Here is a 20,929-nt window from a genome sequence, read left to right as displayed (position 1 = left end):
GGTTGGGATTTAGGAGCCTGGGTTCAGATTTAGGAGCCTGGGTTGGGATTTAGGAGCCCACTTTGCTGCTGAGATCACGCCCCCAGGAAGATGGTGGGTGGGAGCAGTGCTTTGTTCCTGTGGCCAGGGAATGTGCCCCAAGGGCAGCAGGATGAGGGGCTGTGTGGGGCAGGGACCCTGCCGTGCCCGTACCCTGCAGGCAGGATGGCACCACAGCTCCGGCGCTCCGTGGTCCTCGTTCTCCACCTTGAGCGGCTGCCACGTCCAGGGGTTGGCCTGCATGTGCAGCAGCCAGGCGTCCTTGAAGAGCTGCCAGGGAAGGGGGGCACGGTTAGGAGCCTGGGGCGAGGCTCAGGAGCCCAAGTTGAGAATTAGGAGCCCAGGCTGGGATTTAGGAGCCCACGTTGGGATTCAGGAGCCCAGGCTGGGATTTAGGAGCCCCCTTTGCTGCTGAGATCATCCCACCAGGATGCTGGTGGGAGGATTTGTTCCTGCGGACAGGGAATGGTGACCCAAATCAGGAGCTGACTGCCTGGGAGTGACCACACCTCACCATGGCCACGGATAAATCCCTTCATTTCCATCTCCTACCCCAGTCCAAAGTCAGGGCTCATCCTTCCAAGGCTCAGTGAGCTGCTCAGAGAGCGCCTCGAGGTTTTTTCGTTAATTAAAGCAGCTCTAGCAACACCTAAACAGCTTCTCTGGAAAGTCTCCCGCGTGGGCGCCCGGATTTGAGGGATAAGATGCCCCCTGGGCTCCCCCTGCCCCCAAATGCAGCCCCCAGGGCTCCCAGTGCCGTGTCCCTGCTCCCCCAGGTACTCACAGCGTTGGGGCCCCCGCAGCCCCCCAGGATGAGGATGGTTTCATTGTCCAGGACGATCTGCAGGGCAAAGAGCAGGGTCAGGGCTCCTGCCAGGCCTCCCAGGGCACACAGAGCAGGTTCTCAGCTGCACAGGCGCTGCTGGGTCCTGCCTGCCCCGGGATGAGCTCTGGAGCGGGGATGGAGAGCCGGTTCTGCCGGGCCTGGGGCAGAGCAGGACGGAGGGTTCATCCCACGGCCTTGGCCCAAACCAGCTCCTCTCACCCGGGAGAGAAATCTCCCTTCCCAAAGCTGAGCCAGGGCACAGGGGCCTCAACACCCTCTCCAAAGGAGTGGGAAGTTGGGAGGATTGTTTGGGAGGCAGGTGCTGGCAGCAGCGTCTGTGAGTGCTGCTGGTGGGCGAGATATTCCCTCGGGCTCTTTTCCCAATGGATGAGGCACGTTGGAGCACAACCCGTCTCTGCTGGGTGCCCCGGTGGGATGAGCCACACTGGGAATCACTGGGAAGGCAGGGATGGAGACACCTGCACCGAGCCAGGTGACACCCATGAGCTCCTGCCCCGGGCAGCAACCGAACAGGTGCTGCCAGCGCCGTGCTCGGAGCGGGAACAGTCCGGAGCCACTGGATCCAGGGATCGGGAGAGCGGAGTAGCAGGAAGGCCCCGAGCCAAACCACCCCGTGCTAACTCTGCCCCAATCTGAGCCGCCCCAGGGCACGAGCCCGGGGTGAGAGCAGCAATTTGTGTCCTACAAATGTGCACCAGAGCTCTGAGTCACGCCGGGAGATCAGGAACAGGGAGGGAAAGGGAGGCCCCGGCGGGCAGGGGATCCCCGGATAACTCGGGAATGAGCCGGGCAGAGCTGCCTGGAAGCTGAAGGTGAAGCTGAGCCCCGTCTCTCTCACCTGGGACTGGCCCCCCCGTGGGTGAGGGCTGGGCCCCGAGATGCTGGGCTTGGACCAGGCCCACTGCTCCAGATCCAGCACCCACACGTCGTTGCTCCTGCAGGGACGAGACAATGGGATGAGGCACAGCCGGGGCCTGGGAGCTCTGCTCAGGACAGAGGCTCGGGGCACACGGGGGTTTTTGGCAGGCTGGAGCCTCGGGATTTGCCACAGGAGGTGTGCTAAGGCAGCAGTGAAATCCTGGGGAGAATTCCTTCTGAAACACCAGGAGCTATCCCGGGACATCCCAACACCCGCCTGGCTCATCCCAACTCACATCTGCCGAGATCCAAGAGATCCCCCGAAAACAATCATCTTGTCCTCGATGACACAGGAGGAATGTCCTGCCATGGGAGGGGGGCCGTGGGTGGTCATGATGCAATTCCACCTGGGAAAGAGGCAGGAAGACGTTCACCATTGGGAGGGAAAGGAAAACACTGGATGAACAGCAAACAAAAAATCCCAGGGGCCAGCAAAGAACATGTTCCAGAGGAAAACCACCGGGAAAACCTCCGACTCTCCAAATAATAACGAAACTAATTAGAAATCCAATGTGCTAAACATTTTCAAGGCATGAGCCAGTCCCGTGGCCAAGGTGGGAATATCCCCCCTTCCAATTAAGTTTGCCCCGAATTCTTTCCAGGGAGTTTAATTACAGAGTTGTAACGACCAAAGTGCCCTGGATAATTGATACTTGGGAGGATGGAAAGTTCTCAGTGGGAGAGGAGCAGGAATGATCTCTTTGATACAGCCTCTGCTGCTTTCTCACACACAGGATTGGTGGCAAAGCCGGGTCTAAAATCAGCTAAACGGTGTTGAAAGGGAACAGGAAAATTCCTGCCGGCTCCATGGGCACTGGATGCTCCATCCAGGAGCTGTAGAGGCAGGGATTTATAAAATGATGGAGAAACCTGCTTTCTCCCGGCTCCCTGAGGGAGCTGAGTTTTGGATCATGACTAAAAACAAGACCTCCAGCAGTTAAAGCTTATCTCAGAACCACCTCCCTGCTCACAGCCAATGTGATTAATCACTGAAACATCCAAGTGGGAAACCTGGATGGGGATGCTCAGGGAGCCTGGAATATTTTAGGTACAAATCCAGAGCCCTATGGCAGCAACCAGCACCCAGGAGGTGCTTGAGAGCATCATGTCCTGGGCTCCACTGCTGGGTTGTGGCTTTTCTTTTGTTCCAGAAAGAGTTTTAGAGACACTCCTGGGACACCAGGAGCATGCCCAGCTTCCCAGGGGTTCCCCCAGCTGCATTCCAGGCACATTGCTCTGGGATCAAAGCCTGCCCTTACCAGTTTTTGGAGGGTGAGTAGGTGTGGATCTCATCGAAGAACCTCTCGGGCTGGTGCAGGGGGTACGGGCTGGGCCGTGTCCACCCCCCAAAAAGCACCAGCAGGTCCTTGTAGACCACCAGGGTGGCCCCAGCCTTGGGGGAGGGGTAGGAACCTGGCAGGGATGGAGAAGGGCAGGGTTAGGAAAGCCATGTCTGAACAGCAGCCCCCGACTCCGCGACATTTCCTCCTGGAGCGTCGCAACACGGAGACTCCACCTCGCAGAAAAATGAAAATAAAGGGGGGAAAAAAGAGGCAAAATTAGAGCTGGGAGCCTGGGAAGAAAACTCCTGCCAATTTGTGTCAGCGTAATTAGTAGGAGACTGAAAGCACATCTCAAAACATCTGTCACTCACTGGCAGGAAATTGCTGGTTTTCCACTGTATCCCTTCAAATTATTGCTTTAGCACTGAATAAAAGCAATAATTACCTCAAATACCTACTGACTGCTCTCCCCAAGGAAGGAGGGGGAAGGAATAGCAATTCCAAGGCATCGTGGCAGATATCTGGGAGCTCACAAGGGCAGCACACACTGAACCCCATTTCCGCAGGATTAATCCCTGAACTCTGGGTGAAAAAGGAGGCACTGCCTTGGACAAGGGATGGAGGGACAGGACAAGGGAATGGCTTCCCACTGCCAGAGGGCAGGGATAGATGGGAGATTAGGAAGGATTCCTTCCCTGGAGGGTGGGGAGGCCCTGGCCCAGGTTGCCCAGAGAAGCTGTGGCTGCCCCATCCCTGGAAGTGTCCAAGGCCAGGTTGGAGCAACCTGGGATGGTGGAAGGTGTCCCTGCCCATGGCAGGGGGTGGAATGGGATGGGCTTTAAGGTCCCTTGTGACCCAAAGCATCCTGGGATTCTGTGATTCCAGTGGAAGGTGTCCCTGCCCACAGTACGTGGTTGGAATGAGATGGTCTTTAAGGTCCTCCCAACCCAAACCATCCGGGATTTTATGATCCCAAACCTCTCGGAGCAGGAGCAGCTTCAGTGCCAAGAGCCCCTTGGCAAGGGCAGCTATGGAAGGATCGGATCCCTTTTCAGCCCCAATTCACTGCAAAAACCCAACCCCTGCCCGTCCCAGGAGCCAGAGGTGCTGTGTCACTCCCTGGATGTGCAGGAGCTGTTGAATTGCTTCCCAGGAAAAGGCAAAGCCTCCCCAGCCCAGGCAGACTCAGAGCATCCTCCTTCCCACATTGGTCATCAGCACCGGGCACATTCCTCCACCTCCACAGTCACTCTTTCCAAATATTCCTGAACACATCATCCCAAATCCATGGCAGGGTGCCCGGCTCTGGGAGCGGGGCAGCTCCAGGGCACGTGGCCACAGTGGCACCGTCCCCTCTCCCGAAAAGGCTGACGGACCCTCTGTCCCCTGCCATGTCCCCACGGGACTCGGGGGCACATTTTTAGCAGGGAATGACACAGAACAGACTATTTTTAAAAGAAACCAGAGCAGCTATTTTGGGATGTTACAGCAGAGGGAAGAATTCCATGGGTTCCAGGTGGTGGGTGGGAAGAGGCTGGCAAAAAGCAACCCCTGGCCTGACACAGCGAGATGGCCACAGTGTCCCTGAACCCTTCCCGAGGGACAAAGCACTCTGCTGCTCTCAGGGACACGGATATAAGGGAAAAACGGGAATAAAGCTGTGCAGGAGACAATTCCTGTGCTGGGTCATGAAGAGAGTGTGGCCAGAGCTGTGCCAAGGTCTCTGTGAGGACCAGAGTGCCAGAGAGGGTCACACTTGCTTACTCTTTGTTCCCAAATTCCAGTTTTCCTGGCTTGCTGTGTGTGCAATTCACCCACACCAGCGGGTTTCCAGCCTGAATATTTCCCTGGAAGTGCCTAAAGTCGTTCTCCCAAGCTTGGCATCACAAATGGAACTGCCAGAAACGTTTCCACCCGCTGTGGGGAAACCAGGCGATTCCCTTGGGGATGCCACGAGGAGCTGGGCTTAAAATGGGTGATTTTGAAACAAAAAGGGGCAGCTGGAGTGATTCCAGGATGGAGAAACACTGGCACATCACTCAGAAAGGTCTGGGATGGTGCAGTGACCTGAGAGTCACCCCGGCTGAGCAGGGACCGGCTCCTGGTGAGTCAGGCCCCGCACACAGCCCAGGGCAGGGCTGGCCCCGGTTTTTCAGGAAGCTTTGCCTGTTCTGGGCCATTGTCCGGATGTAAATGAGCCGAGTTTCGGTTCTGCAGTGCAGGAAAAGGCAGAATTTTATAAGTCAAAGAAGTGCTGGCCTCTCAAAGCCTCTTCCAGCCTCACAGCCTGGATACCCACGGGATACCTCTGGATGCTCCCTGCAAACGAGGCGCACCAGGAGCATCTCCAGGGATCTGGTGTTGGAGCAAAACACGTGGAAAATTGCAGAATTCACAGTGTTTATCCCTAAAGCAAGGGAGAGCTGCTGCCAAGGTCCTTGGGAAGGGCAGGACTCCCGAGGGAGCCGGAGCGAGGCCGGAAGGCGCCGGAAGCTTTGTGAGCTCAGGCCTCAGGTATGTGGAGAACAGGGCACGGGGACATCAAAGGGGCCCCACAGGGACATCAAAGGGGCCCCACCAGGACCTGCTCAAAGTCCAGGCCCTCCGCAGGATGTGGGAGTGGCCTTTCCAAGGCTCCCAGGAACACCTGACACGGGAGGGCTCCTCCCGCTCCGGGACTGGGATGGGGATGGCCCAGGGAGCAGAACCTCGCTGGTGAATTGTCCCGGTTCCCACTGCTCCAAAAGGGCTCTGGCTGCCTTTCCAATTCCACACCCCCAGCACAGCACCCAGCCCAACATCCAGGTTATCCTTCCCTGGGGACAGAGATCCCAGCAGGCAGAGGGTGCAGCACATTCACTCCCTCCATCTCCCCATGGCTCCCGCTGCTCTTTCCACCACTTAAGAGCTGCTCCAAGCAATTTCTCCCCCAGCTGATGGATTTTCCTGGCTCACAAAGCCGAGGAAACCCAACCAACCAGGGACCTCCGGCTCCCACGGATGTTTGGAAGAGCAATGCCAGGCTCTGGTGGCTCCCCACACGAGCTCTGGGGGTTTTATCCGGGCAGGATCTGCCCTTCTCAGCAGTTCCCAAAGCCCATTGATCCGGCCCCGTAATCCCGCCGGAGCCGCACGCGCCGGGATTAACGGACACAAAGGGAGGGCCCGGCTGGGAGGGCACGTGGAGCATGGATTTCCAGACCAGCCTTTCACCTCTGGTGGGTGCAGCCCTGGGAGACTCCACAAATGAGCAGCAAGAGGAGCTTGAAGTACAAAGGGCAATGAAATGGGTGATGGGATTGTCCAGGGGGAAGGATCAGCTCGGATCCACAGGGTTTGGGGGAATATTGTGCTGGAGCAGCGCCAAGGGGGGAAGGGTAAAACATGGAAAGAGTTGTGTAAGGAGGATGAACATTGAGGAGTTTTATTTCTGGAGAGAGGTGAGACGAGCCACAACCAGGGCCTGGTTTTGCTGGATTTGATGGATTTTTCCAGCCACCTCAGCTCCAGCAAGAGACAACTCCAGGGAGCTGATCACCACCATCTGACCGGATTTCCATGAAATACCCCGATAAACAAAGCCATGTTTCCAATTCCAAAGCCAAGGAGCTGGTCCAGCAGCCATGAATTTCAAATGCAAAGGGATTTGAGGTCCCAGGTTCCAAAGCCACCCTTGAGCTGCACCCCAAAGGTCCGAGGGCAGGAATCATGGAATGATTTGGGTTGGAAGGACCTTCAAACTCATCCAGTCCCAACCCCTGCCATGGGTGGAACTTTCCACCATCCCTGGTTGCTCCTAGCCTGGTCCAACCCGGCCTTGGACACGTTTTCCCAAGGCAGGACTGTCCTGTCCTGCCCGTGGAGTTGTTCCTCCGTGGGGTTCAATCCTGTTCCCCAGGAGTTTTGTTTTCCAGCCCAGCTTTACTAGTCCAGCTTTTAGTCTGGCAAAGACTTAAAACCTCAGTTCCAAAGCAGACCCCTGATCCCTCCCCTGGCATCATCCACCCTGGCTGAGAGATTGCCTCCACCACCCCAAGGTCCATCCCAAACCTGTGTGATGAATCCCCAAATCCTTCCCTTTCAACCGGAAGCAAAACCAGAGCAGGAAAAAGGAAATCCCTCTGCTTCCCAGGCCAGCCAGGACTTTTCCACAGCCATCTGCAGATTCATCCCAAAGTTTTTCCCTGTCAGGTTACCCAAAGGGAAGAGGACAAGCTGGTGAGCAGCAGCCCAGAGGCTGGAACATGGGATGAGCATCCCAGCAGTCCCAGCACTGGGACTGGATTTGGGAGACACCAAAGGAGAACCCCTATGGGAAGTGCAGACATCTCCATGGAATGTTGCACACCTAAGTCAAACCCCAACACTTAGGACTCACTGCTCAGCTGCCTCAGATCCCAGCACCTGACATTCACCTGTTTTTATTCCCAAAATGTTTAAAACGTTGGGATTCTGAACATTTTCCAGACTGGCTTTGACTGGGTCTGTCTAAACCTTAAAGCCTGTAAAAGCCACTAAAGTATCTCTTTCCCTTTCCAAAGCCACAGGAGATTTACTGTTCCCTTCCCAAAAACCCCCAAATTCCATGCTGGAAATCAGGCAGGAATTCAGCCTCGTATGAATTTAAAGGAAAACAGAACAAGACCCAATTTGTCTCCTCAAAAACGAGATAAACCCTTTGCAGGCACAAACATCTGAATGTCTGCTGCCTGGGACACACTGCTCAGGAGGGAAGGGGGGGATATCCAGAGTTTTTTCCCCAGTTTTGGGGGGTGTGTCACCAAACCATGGCAACCCCCCGATGTTTACACAGAGCCAGAATTCCCGGTGGCCGATTCCCACCCCGCGGTGACACGGGAGTGTGGGACAAGCCCAGTCAAAGCACCGGTGGGGAAGGGAAGGTTTGGTTTCCTGCAATCCCTGCGAGGTGGAGGCAAAACCCCCACGGGGGAGGAGAAGTCAGGATAAGTCACCCCGGAGCTGTTGCAACGCCCCGGTGGTTGTTTTTTTAAGCCCGGAATTGGAATTCGTGAGGTGCCTCCGCTCTGAGAAAGCCGTGGAAAAGGAGAGGCAGTGCCCTCTGAACCCTGAGCAACAGGATTGACTGAGTCACTCCCGGCTAATGCCGCCAAAAATGTCCTGATTCAGCACGCTGAGCAAACACAGAGAGGTGCCAAACGCCCCGGGCTCGGCCCCTTATCTCCCAACAGCCACCGACGGGATCCTGCAATCCTGCACCTCCCGCGGCACGAGAGGCCTCACCGGGATCCATCCTGAGCCTGCAGGAGAGGCCTCACCAGGATCCATCCTGAGCCTGCAGGAGAGGTTTCCCTGGGATCCATCCTGAGCCTGCAGGAGAGGTTTCCCTGGGATCTATCCTGAGCCTGCAGGAGAGGTTTCCCTGGGATCCACCCTGAGCCTGCAGGAGAGGTTTCCCTGGGATCCATCCTGAGCCTGCAGGAGAGGCTTCCCTGGGATCCATCCTGAGCCTGCAGGAGAGGCCTCCCTGGGATCCAGGCAGAGCTCTTCTCCCAGCAGCATCACCCTGAGGTGCTGCTGCTCCTGAGGGCAAGGGGACCCTTCCCAATCCTTTGGGATTTGGCCCCGTGGTCCCGGGAGCTGCTGTTGCAAAAGCTGCTCTTCCCTCTCTGGGTGGGCAGAATCCGACTGATCCACAATTCCTGATCCACCTTTCCTGATCCACCTTTCCTGATCCACCTTTCCCTGATCCACCTTTCCTTGATCCACCTTTCCCTGATCCACCTTTTCTGATCCACCTTTCCTGATCCACCTTTCCCTGATCCACCTTTCCCTGATCCACCTTTCCCTGCTTCCATGCCTGGTGTTTTCTCCCCCTCTGAGTGACACCCTGCAGACTTCCAAGGGATTTGAGTGACACTCTGACACCTCCCCAAACCAGCTCCGGAGCAATTACAAAGCTCCGGGATTCCAGGGAAAGGGCTGAGCGGCTCCTGCCACTCGTCTTCCCCCCGGGAGGCAAAGGGAGGGATGGGAATTGCTGGATTGGGCTGCACCGAGGGATAATTGCAGGGAAGGGCTGGAGGTCTGTGGGCTGGGGGCAGCTCTGCTGAGCTCCGCACTTTCCGCCCCAGCCACGCTCCCGGAGAATCCCAAAATCACTGGTGTTCCAGGAAATGGCTGCTGTGGAATTTGGTGAGGCTGGAGCCACCACAGGGCTGAGAAACCTCAAGTATCCTTTAAAGAGCAGCCTGTGGGCACGGTCAGGGAGCCCTGGAATGGTCTGGGTTGGAAAGGATCTTAAAGATCATCTCGTCCCAAGGGCACCTCCCACTGTCCCAGGCTGCTCCCAGCCCCATCCAACCCAGCCTGGAACATTTCCAGAGGTGGGGAATCCACGACCCCTCTGGGCACAGCCAGAGGGGGCTCCTTGAGGAAGTGCAAAAAGCTCAGCATTGGGAAGAGCAGGGAGAGCTCCTCCCAAAATCTGCTGCAGGGACAACACTGGAGTGTTATTCACTGCAGTTACCTACTGGAATCCCAACATCTTCCCGCTGGAATTCCCAGTCCAGCACAGGGATACTCCATCCAGTTCTCTACAATTCCTTTACCCTCCCTTGCTGTGTCCCCCTTTCCTCTCATTTCCAAGCCGAGGCTCCTGCACTTCCATCACCCCAGGAGGGCACATTGCTCCCTCATTCCCGTAATTCCAAACTCCCTGAATATTTCACATCAGGAATAAGCATCCCCCTTTTGTGCTGCAGACAAGGGTGTGCCAGTGCTCCCCCATTCCGCATGCCTGCCCCATTCCAGGAGATTTCTACAGCAGATGCTTTGGGAGAAGACTAAAATCAGGCTCCGGAGTGCGAGGATTTAACGAGGCTTCGGAAGCACATCGGGCTGCTCTGGGTTTAAAGTGCACAGGGAACGCTGCCTGGTCAATCCCGAGTATTACACACGTAATCCTGGTGGATAACAGTCCTCCAGGCACAGGCACAACAGCGGGAAAACACGGAAGGAGCTGCTGCCGATAGATGTCAGCACAGCCTTCCCGAAATCCCGAGCAGGACCTTTCCCAAGGCTCCTCCAAGCTGCCTCCCGGCTGACAAGGCTGATCCAGCCATGGGATGACAGGGTTTTATCCCACTGCCCCCCCAAGGGAGGTGGATGTACCTTCCCGGGAGGGAATAACTGGATATAAAATCACCCTGGAGCTCGTGGGTAGGGAAAGCCCCAGCCCTGCTCCCTCCCACGCCTGCGGGAGGACGGGAGCAGCCCCGGGAAGGAGCGGGAGCAGCCCCGGGAAGGAGGGATCAGGCTCTGGGATCAGGCTCGGGGCTCCCTCTGTGCTCACAACACATTCATGACAGGAGGCAGCACCAGAGCCAACGGCCCGGCAGCGGCTCTGCTGTTTGAAGCCCTTTTCCCCGAAAAGGAAATCCAAAGGGAGGTTTGTCATGGATGCTTTGGCTGCTCCCACAGCGTGGAAACACCTCGGCTCCGAACTCGGACGGGCAAGGAGCTCAATTCTCTGCAGGGCCGGGAAATCAAGGAAAAAAATCCTTAGAGGAAAAAAAAAAGCTCTTGGAAAATCAACGCTAATTCCTGCTCAGGGTTTAACAGATGGGAGGCCTGGACTTGGAGAGCATGGAACAGCCAATGGTCCTCCGAGCGCTCCAAGGCTTTCCCAGGGGAAAATGCTGCTGCCATTGGGGATTTCTGCTCATCATCCCGACACACCCCTGGGAGTGTCCAAGGCCAGGCTGGACGGGGCTTGGAGCGACCTGGGACAGTGGGAGGTGTCCATGGCAGGGGGTGGCACTGGATGGGAGAGGAGAAGCTCCAGGGAGACCTTGGAGCCCCTTCCAGTGCCTAAAGGGGCTGCAGGAGAGCTGGAGAGGGACTTGGGACACAGGGAATGGCTTCCCACTGCCAGAGGGCAGGGTTAGATGGGAGATTAGGAAGGATTCCTTCCCTGGGAGGGTGGGGAGGCCCTGGCACAGGTTGCCCAGAGAAGCTGTGGCTGCCCCTGGATCCCTGGAAGTGTCCAAGGCCAGGTTGGACAGGGCTTGGAGCAACCTGGGATAGTGGGAGGTGGGACTGGATGGGCTTTGAGGTCCCTTCCCACCCAATCCAATCTGGAATTCCAGGATTCTGACTCTCAGATGTTTGAGACCTCCAGAAGGTTCCAACTCCCCTGGGAGCCTCCAGGTTCTGAGCACCACCCAGACCCAACTCCTTATTTGTCCATACAACGATTCCCAACTCCGATTTTCACAGAGCAGGATTTTCTTATTTCCAACAGAGCTGCAAAGAGTTTTCCCCAATTTTGGTACAGCAAATCCTTCCAGAGGGCCCAGGGGTTGTATTTAACATGGGCAGGTCCTGCCCCTCCACTCCTTCCAGGAACTGCCCTCAGTGATCCCTGTGGTCCCTCCCAGCTCAGGATATCCTACAGAATCCATATGCCCCTGCTCCAGGCCACCTTTGAGCATCAAAACAGGGACCAGGGAGGCTAAAAATTTTCTGTGTCCATCTCAGAGACTGATAAAGGCAATAGAGGGAAACATTCCTTCATTAATCTCTGGAGGGATCTGCACCCAGGGAATCTTAATCTCTCTCCGGGAATCTTAATCCCACAAGGGTAAAGCAAGAAGCCCTTTTCCAGGTTGGACTGCTCCATCCATGGGGGCAGTGTGTTAAGGAGGACTGCTCCACACTGGAAACCTTCTGGAGAAAGGAATACTGTGCAGGTGAATTTAAAATCTGGAATAAATCCCTCATCATCCAGGAGAAGAGAATCACCAGAACATTCCTTATCAAGATTCCTGCTCTATTCAAGGTGCAGGTTTGCTGGTTTTGCCATGGAAAGATCCAGCATCCTCTGGATTAAGACAAACTCATGGATGAACTGACACATGGGATATCCATTCCTGCACCAACATCCAGGTGCTCAGCTCTTCCCTTGCCTTAAAGGGAACCACGAGTCCCCAGACCTGTCCCGAGGGAAGAGGGGAACCAGATCATCCCTGAGACACCCACTTCCCTTGGAGCTGCTTCCCTCCCAGCCTCCTCTGCTTCTCCCTCGGAATTCCCTTTCCACAAACTCCCCCCACGCCAGGCTGAGCTGCCTGGGGCAGGCCAGGAGGGCATCCCGAGGGAACATCCTTCCCTGTGGGAGCAGCACGTGGGACAGAGGAGCCCCCTGGACCCGCTGCCAGAGCTCTGGGAGCCAATTCCCCACGGCAGGGGCTGCTCAGCCACCAGGCTCTGTCTGGAGATAAAGATCTGCTGAACTTCCAACCCCTGCAGCACACGGAGAGCGGGAATAGGAGAGGGAAACTGCCCGGGGGGTTTGTCCTGCAGGGACAGAACACCTTTGGCAGCCCCGGCTCATCCAACACGGGCTGGGTCTGACACGAGCTGGGGCTGCTGCCACGGCCCCGAGTCCTGGGCACATTCCCAATTCCTGGGCTCATTCCCAGTTCCTGGGCACATTCCCACCCCCTGGGCACATTCCCACCCCCCAGGCACGTTCCCAATTCCTGCGCACATTCCCAGCCCCTGGGCTCATTCCCACCTCTGTGTGCAGGCAGATTGGCTTCTTCAAAGCCATTCCTGCCTCCAGCCCCACATTCCTGTGGGAAGCAGTGGCATCCTGGTGTCCTTGGACACCTTGTCAGAGTTGAACTGGCTCTGTCCCCCCATCCCAACCCGGAACAGAGGAATGAAGTTATGGATTGACTTTATGACCTCTGCAGATGTTGGGAGCAATTGGGAATGCTGCAGGAATACCTCAGAGCCAGCTGGGATGAAGGGCAGGATGCAGCCAGTTGGGAACAGAGGGAGGGAGGGATGGTGGTTTCCAGTGTGGGATTCAGGAATAGGAGGCACGGGAATATTTTCCCCCTGGTCGTGGTAAATCCACACCCATTTCCCACCACGCTGAAGAGTTGGGGCTTCAGAAGTGAAGCCTTTCCAACCACCAGCCTCTCCAAACCTTTTTTTGTAGGGACCAGATTCCCAGGCAGAAAATCCTCCAGGAGCCACACAGAGTCCCACGGGAAGAGGATGGGAATCTTTTGGCTTTTCCTGCCGGGGTCAGCAAAGGCATTTGCAGGATAAATCCTTACAATGCTCCATTTTCAGGGGGGTTTTGTCCCTGTGTGTCCCTGGATTCATTCCTGCAAGGGCCAGGCAGGGTCTCCATCCAAGGAAGGATCCATAAAACCGGTGCCGGTGGAATGACGGCTCCAGGTGCTAAAAAGCTTTTCCAGGTTAAACAGGGCCAAAAAGGGCACGAGCTGGAGGAGGACAGAGCCTGGCAAATCCCAGGGAGGGGAGAGAGATGTGTGCTGGAAACCTAAACCTGAGGATTAACCTCCTGGAATCCAGCCCTTGGCAGTGCTTTCCAAACGAGGCGTCACAGCTTACGGAAAATAAAATGCCTTCCACTGGATTTGGTTGGATTTTTCATCTCCTGCCCTTGAAATGTTTCATCTTGAACATCACAAATTCCATCTGAGAACATTTTGGGAAGCACCCGAGCGAGAAGAGGGACAAAAGGACATCGTGGCTCCTCCCAGAGACAGAAGGAGGGGCTGGGATCCATCCCGGCTCCCCCCGGAGCTGCCAGACCAGCTCGGGGCTCCTGCTTCCAAGGGCAGGGATAAGGAGGAAACTGGGGGTGGGATAAGGAAGAAGTGAGGGGTGGAATAAGGAGGAAACGAGGGGTGGGATAAGGAAGAAACTGGGGGTGGGATAGGGAAGAAACTGGGAGTGGGAGAAGGAGGAAATTGGGGGTGGGATAAGAAAGAAACTGGGGTTGGGGAAAGGAGGAAATAGGTGTGGGATAAGGAAGAAATTGGGGGTGGGATAACGAGGAAATTGGAGTGGAATAAGGAGGAAATGGGAGGTGGAATAAGGAGGAAATGGAGGGTGGGATAAGGAAGAAATTGGGTGTGGGAGAAGGAAGAAGTGAGGGGTAGAAGAAGGAAGAAATTGAGGTGGGATAAGGAGGAAATTGGGGTAAGGAAGAAGTGAGGGGTGGGATAAGGAAGAAGTGAGGGGTGGGATAAAGAAGAAATGAGGGGTGAGATAAGGAGGAAATTGGGGTGGGATAAGGAGGAAATTGGGGTGGGATGAGGAAGAAGTGAGGGGTGGGATAAGGAGGGAATTGGGGTGGGATAAGGAAGAAGTGAGGGGTGGGATAAGGAAGCTCCGACTCCTCAGGATTAAGGCTGAATTTCCAAAGGGGTCAAGGCTTGAGGGCTCAAAGAGCATTTTGATGGTGGTGGGAAAGTCAGGGATTTTTGATGATAACGTGCAAGTTTTCCCTCTGTGGAGGCACAGATGCCTCAGTGCTACTGAACTCCAAGGGCAACGAGGGAAAAACAAACCAGATCAGGAAAAGAGCTGGAAAATCTTCCCTCTCTTCCAGGCCCCTTCAACACCGCGGCAGCAGAAGGACAGAAGGATTTCCAGCCACTCCATTAACCTGCTCCACTTGGAAGGCTCAGACACCCCCAGCCAGACACAGTCAGAGGTGTTACTCCGTGCCAGGAATCAGTTTTTCATTCCTTTGGATCCCCGGGAGGCCGGAGCGGCGCCACGGCTCCGTGTGCTCAAGGTGATCCCGAGTTTTTAGTCCAATTTAGGTCTGCCTTCAATGGAATGGGGTCAGCAGCACACAGGGACACCAAGGGAGTCCTGCAGCCCTTCCTTCAAGGGCTCCAAGTGGAAAGGAATCAGGTTAAATATTGCAGGTTTATTTTCCAAACCTGTCTCTCCTCGTCTCCTTCCTTGTGTACGTGGGAATTTTTGGGAAGAAACCTCTCCCAGGTGGTGTCTTGGGACTGGCAGCAAACTCTGACTGGGAGATGCTGCTCTGGAGAGGCCAAGGAGGGATTTTGGGGTGTTTTTAACTGCTCATGATGGTGCTGTGAGGGGAGTGAGTGCAACAGGAGCAGAGCTGCAGTCTGGGGTCAGGGCAGAGAGTTTTAATCCAGAGCCTCAGTTATTGCTCTTCAGGGAAAAGAACCATGGAATTGTCGAGGTTGGAAAAGCCCTCCCAGCCCATGGATCCCCCCTGTGCCCGATGCCCACCTTGTTCCCAGCCCAGAGCACTGAGTGCCATGGCCAGGCCTTCCTGGGACACCTCCAGGGGTGGGCACTCCAAACCTCCCTGGGCAGCCCCTCCCAAGGCCTGAACAGTTTCCATGGAGAAATTCCTCCTGATGTCCAACCTGAGCCTCCCCTGGCACAGCTGGAGGCCGTTCCCTCTCCTCCTGTCCCTTGTTCCCTGGGAGCAGAGCCCGACCCCCCCCCAGCTCCCCCCTCCTGTCAGGGGGTTGCAGAGCCAGAAGGTCCCCCCTGAGCCTCCTTTGCTCCAGGCTGAGCCCCCCCAGCTCCCTCAGCTGCTCCTGCTGCTCCAGCTCCTTCCCAGCTCCGTTCCCTTCCCTGCACACGCTCCAGCCCTTCCGGGTCCTTCCGGAGCTGAACTGGACACAGCTGATGCAAAGAAGAGGCAAAACACCCCCAGGGACTGAACAAGACCCACAGCTCTCAGCCACAGAGGGTTTAAATCCACACTGGAGGAGTTTCCCAGCACTCCCACAGCTGTTTTACTGCAGAACCCCCGAGCCCTGGGGCAGCCTCAGCCCCGTGTATGGTCTGTGCCACGAGTGACAGTGCCACGCTGGCTCGTGGCCGTGGAGAGCTGGGCATGGGGGGATCCCAGCTGTGCCACCACCTCCCTCCCTGGGGAGCCCAGTCCTTCACCTCCTGCCTCCAGCCCCACAGAGCTCCCGCTGCTGAGGAGGCAGCACCCCCGGGAGCTCACCCGGAGCGGGGCCAACCCCACGGAACTGCACCAAGGCTGGAACAACGGCTTTGGAAACTCCCCACGGCTGTCCAGAGGGAGACAATGAAACAAGGCTGGTTTCTCTTGCTGGGGGCAAGGCTTTTGTGCAGCTTTGTCAAGGCCAAGCCCCTCTGCCCCAGGACTGACAAGGAGGTTCCTCCTCCAGCCTCCCACCACCCAGGGACCACATCTGACAGCACCTCCCACCCAGGCAGGGCAGCAAAGCTCTCCCCAGTCTCCCCTTCCTCCCTCGGGCTGCTGGGTTTGTTGACACAACACCATCAAAGGCACCTTCCCCTCAGCTCACAAAGGGAAACTTGATCCTCCAACTCCCACTCCAAGCAGGGAGAGGAGCTGGGGAGGAGCTGAGCCCAGAGGAACCAGCAGGGAGGGTGTTGGCACACTCACTGTCTGCAGGACAGGGTGCTGGCACACTCAGTGCAGCAGGACAGGGTGCTGGCACACTCAGTGCAGCAGGACAGGGTGCTGGCACACTCAGTGCAGCAGGAGAAGGTGCTGGCACACTCACTGCAGCAGGAGAAGGTGCTGGCACACTCACTGCAGCAGGAGAAGGTGCTGGCACACTCACTGCAGCAGGAGAAGGTGCTGGCACACTCACTGCCAGCTGTTCTGGCCACCCAGGAGGTTTGAAGTACAAACCTTCAGGCTGAAGGTCTCTGCTTTCGAGCCTTCCAGGAGCTGTGATGGCACAGAGCTGGAAGGGGACCCCAGGGGTGTTGGACAGACCTGTGTGGAAACAGGACAAACCTTCCCTGCCACCAGGGGATCCAGAGCTGGATCCCAGCTCAGCCAAATCCAGGGATCAGCACCCTCCTGGCAAAGGCCTCCCCACAGACCCTGCAGCTCTCGTGGCACTGAGGCACAGAATCCCAGGATGGGTTGGCTTGGAAGGGACCTTAAAGCCCATCCAGGGCCCCCCCTCCATGGGCAGGGACACCTTCCACCAGCCCAGGTTGCTCCAAGCCCCGTCCAACCTGGCCTTGGACACTTCCAGGGATGGGGCAGCCACAGCTTCTCTGGGCAACCTGTGCCAGGGCCTCCCCACCCTCACAGGGAAGGATTCCTTCCCAATCTCCCATCTCTCCCTGCCCTCTGGCAATGGGAAGCCATTCCCTTGTCCTGTCCTTCCAGGCCCTTGTCCCAAGTCCTCCTCCAGCTCCTTGGAGCCCATTCAGGTACTGAAAGTCCTGGGAGTCTCCGTTTCAAATGGATTTTGGTTTCTTTCCTGGCTGTTTCAGCTCATTTTTGGGGAGCACCAGAGACCATCACCACTGAAACCTTGTGAGGACTAACCCTTGCCTCCAGCTGGATCAACAGACTCCAGCATAAACCACTCCCAGCCCTCCCTCAGGATCTCCTGGGCAGGGATGGGCTCCAATTCCAACAACTGCCCAGGTTAATTATGCAAACGAGGCAAAAAAGCACCCCCAGCACATGGAGAAAGGCACCTCCTCCCAGGGACCACCTGCCCCAGGATAACTCTGCAGCTTCCCACACAAACTGCTCTGGCAGGACTCGGCCGTGGGAGTGGAAGGGGTGGGAAGCAGCTCCAGAGGGGCCTGGAGAGCTCGAGGGAGAAGAGCTGGGAGGCACCTTCCTAACCCAGGGATCCTGCTGCCTGAGCCCCTCCTTCCCAGAGCATCCACCCCACCAAAAGCTCTCCATAACAGCCAGGCAGCGACTCCCTGGAGCTGCTCCAGCCTCCTCAGTCACGAGTCAAGGCCGTTGGTTCAGATCCAAGCGAAAAAATTACTTTGAAACCTCAAAAATTAGGGTTTTTTGATGTAATAATCTCCCTCCTCCGTCTCTGAGACTAAAGAAACCCAGGCCAATTATGTCTTTGAAGGCTAAATATTTACTGCCAGCTGAAGCAGAGCAGGCTGGAGATGAATTATCCAGCTCTGATGTCATGGAATGCCCGGGAGCCAGAAAACCCCAACGAAAACAGGGAGGAACAAACAACAACAACAACAAAAAGGGTGTTTTCTCCTGGAAAAGCCTCTCAGAGAGGGGAAGGGGTGAAACTGTTCCAGCTCAGCTGAGACACCACACTCCCATTCCAAAGGACTCATTAGATAAGATACTTAACGAGGGAGTGTGACAGAACCTCTCCAAGGGAAAACTGGCCTTGGGAAAGAGCCGGAGCCTCACTCTGGAGCAAATCCCTAGAGAGTCCACAGGGCAGGTGTGGGAACTCCACCTCCACCAGCAATTAGGGACCCACATAATGAGTGTTCATCAATCACTGTCAGCTCTTGTTCTACAATCAAACCCCTCCCGCCTCATTTCCATCCCAATCCCGGATTTCAAAGCTCTCCCTTTTGCCCCCTCCAGTCACTATTCTTTCCCAGGCAGCCGGTGCCAACCCTCTGGTTAAGGGCATCCAAACCCAAGCAGGATGGAGATCCAACCCCGGGCACACGGTGGGGTGACTCATCCCTCTGGAAGCCCGGGAGCAGGAGCGTTCCCGGGGCCCGGAGTTTCAGTTGCGATCCCATCTCGCTCATGACAACACACAGAAATATTTCCTCGGGGGATCTTCCCGTGGGACTTCACTCTGACACGTATTCCCACAGGAGCCGTTCTTTCAGGAGCGTGCTTTGCCAGGCAGGCAGTGGGAACGTGACTCTGGGAAGCCCCGAGTGCCCGAGTCGTGCCCCGCATTCAGCCCGCGGAAGGACCGGCCGGGCTGCAGGAATGGGAGGGCTGGCTGGGAGCAGAGCTCTGCAGCTCCCAGCATCCTGTTTATGCTGCTCCTCTCCACCCCTGGGCAGCGGGAGAACGCTCCAGCCCGGGATGGAGGGACGGCAGGACCCAGTTTCCACACCCGTGGGAAGGCTGAGCTTTGTTTCCCCCCTCCTCAGTTCCCCCCTGTGGGGATTGCACAGGGCTGTGCAGGGCAAAAACCAGAGCAAAATCCTGTTTTGGGGTGAAAAACAAAGATCATTTTCTTTTCTCCCTGGATGGGAGAAAAGCAGCCAGGCTGCCCTGACCTCCATAAAACCTGGGGTATCCCTGACTGGGGGGAGGCTCCAGGAGAACCTTCCCAGAGAGTTATCCCTCACACAGAGCTGCTCCTGGCAGTGCAGTGTGGGCTGATCCAAGCACCAAGGGATGTGTGAACAGTTCAGTGGGACAGCAGGAGGTCCCAGGGAACACCATGACACAGGAACATCTGGATTTTGGAGCCTTCAGTGTCAGAGAAGCCGAGGAAGCCCCAGGGAGCCCGTGGGGCAGGGCCAGGCTGGGCTGGTGCTGAGCTCCTTCCTCCTCCCTGCTCTTGGTTAAACACCAAGCCTTTGCCAAAACACCTGGTTTAACCCTGCCTTCCCCCTGCCCCAAGAGCTTCCCCAGTGCTTTGCTTTCTTCCCTGTTATTTCAGCTGAATTCAGAAGCAGCAGGAACACTAGTGTGCCCCGGGGGACACTCAGAGCACACAGACCCGGGGGGGAGATGGTCTGGGGGGTTTCCCTGCCTGCTGAGGGCACAGGGACTGCAGGGATGGACCTGCTGTCCCACAGCCCCTGTTGTCAGCTTGTCTCCTGCACCCCTCAAACACCTCAAGTGGCACCTACTGGAGGGAGGAAGGAAAACCTCAGCTTTGGGACAACAACTCTGATCATGGAATCACAGGATGGGACCTTAAGGCTCATCCAGGTCCACACCTTCCACTATCCCAGGCTGCTCCAACCTGGCCTTGGACACTTCCAGGGATGGGGCAGCCACAGCTTCCCTGGGCAACGTGTGCCAGGGCCTCCCCACCCTCCCAGAGAAGGATTATTCCCAACATCCCATCTAAATTTCCCTTCTTTTAGTTTAAAACCATTCCCTGTGTCCTGTCACTCCACCTCTTGTCCTAAGTCCCTCTCCAGCTCTCTTGGAGCCCCTTTAGGCACTGGAAGGGGCTCTGAGGCGTCCCTGGAGCCTTCTCTCTCCAGGTTCAACAATCCCAACTCTCTTGACCTTTTCCAGGTCAAGAACAATCTCAAGTCTCAGTTTTCTCCCTCAGCCTTCTCCAGGCTGAACAATCCCAGTTTTCTCAGCCTTATCAACCTGGGCTCTCACAGCTGAACAAGTGTCCCTCATCCTGGGACAGGAACCAGCACCTGCTCCAGAGAAAACCAACCCAGCACGGTGCTGCAAACACACAGATATGCACAGAACCCCACGTTTTGTCAGGATATAACCCAAACCTCAGTCAGACAGTGACAAAAACCCCATGAAAACAAGGAATGCGAGCAGCCAGGCGAGGGGCTGAGGTCCTGGCACGTCTCACCTGATGCCAGGGGTCGGATCCACTCCTTGCTGTTGAGGTCGAGTCTCCAGAGGTCGTTGAAGGCGGCGTTGCAGCTGCTCTGGGTGCAGCCCCCGAACACGTACATGGACTGGTTGGGGTCGTAGTAACACGCACCTGGAACAGCAAAGGGGGCTGTGAGCACAGCTGGGACAGCAAACACAACCATCAGCACAGCTGGAACAGCAAACACAACCATCAGCACAGCTGGCACTGCCCTGCTCTGGGGGGTGTTGGTGTCCCAGGGTTTGGCAGAGGGGTTTAGGGGGTGGGTTGTGAGAAGGTGCCAGAAGCTTCCCCCGTGTCCATGGAGCCAATTCCAGCTGCTCCAGGACAGACCCACTGCCAGCCAAGGCTGAGCCCTGCAGGGATGGTGGGAACCCCTCTGGGATAACACAGCTAAGGAGGAAAAGGTTCTTGTGCAGATGGAATCGGGGGCAGAGAGGAGAGGAACGGGAATGTGGGAGAGGAACAGCTCTGCAGAGCCCAGGGCAGGGCAGGGGCAGGAGCTGCTCCAGGGGCCAGAGCTGAGATTCCCCTGAGATCCCATGGGGAAGCCCAGGGAGAGGCAGCTGAGCCCCTGCAGCCCAGGGAGAGCCAGGATGGATCATGGATCCACCTGCAGCCCAGGGAAGGCCAGGATGGATCATGGATCCATCTGCAGCCCATGAGGGATCAGATCCACC

At 56.5% G+C, this 20,929-nt stretch overlaps 1 protein-coding gene across 1 annotated transcript in view; it reads right to left on the bottom strand.

Annotated features, from left to right (window-relative positions):
* FBXO42 (F-box protein 42) overlaps window positions 1-20,929 on the bottom strand; it is a 46,222-nt gene that overhangs the window by 2,892 nt on the left and 22,401 nt on the right. The window contains exons 4-9 of the mRNA XM_027693169.1: window positions 20,226-20,360; window positions 3,064-3,217; window positions 2,041-2,151; window positions 1,725-1,821; window positions 824-880; window positions 193-309 (exon numbers count right to left, since the gene is read on the bottom strand). Of these exons, the coding sequence (XP_027548970.1) occupies window positions 193-309; window positions 824-880; window positions 1,725-1,821; window positions 2,041-2,151; window positions 3,064-3,217; window positions 20,226-20,360 (671 nt within the window). The remainder of the gene's footprint in view (window positions 1-192; window positions 310-823; window positions 881-1,724; window positions 1,822-2,040; window positions 2,152-3,063; window positions 3,218-20,225; window positions 20,361-20,929) is intronic.

Source organism: Neopelma chrysocephalum, unplaced genomic scaffold (assembly GCF_003984885.1).
Source record: "Neopelma chrysocephalum unplaced genomic scaffold, ASM398488v2 Primary Assembly neopelma1_90, whole genome shotgun sequence".
Lineage (NCBI taxonomy): Eukaryota > Metazoa > Chordata > Aves > Passeriformes > Pipridae > Neopelma > Neopelma chrysocephalum.
Note: the sequence above shows the minus strand (reverse complement) of the source record. Positions and strands in the feature narration are given on the sequence as shown.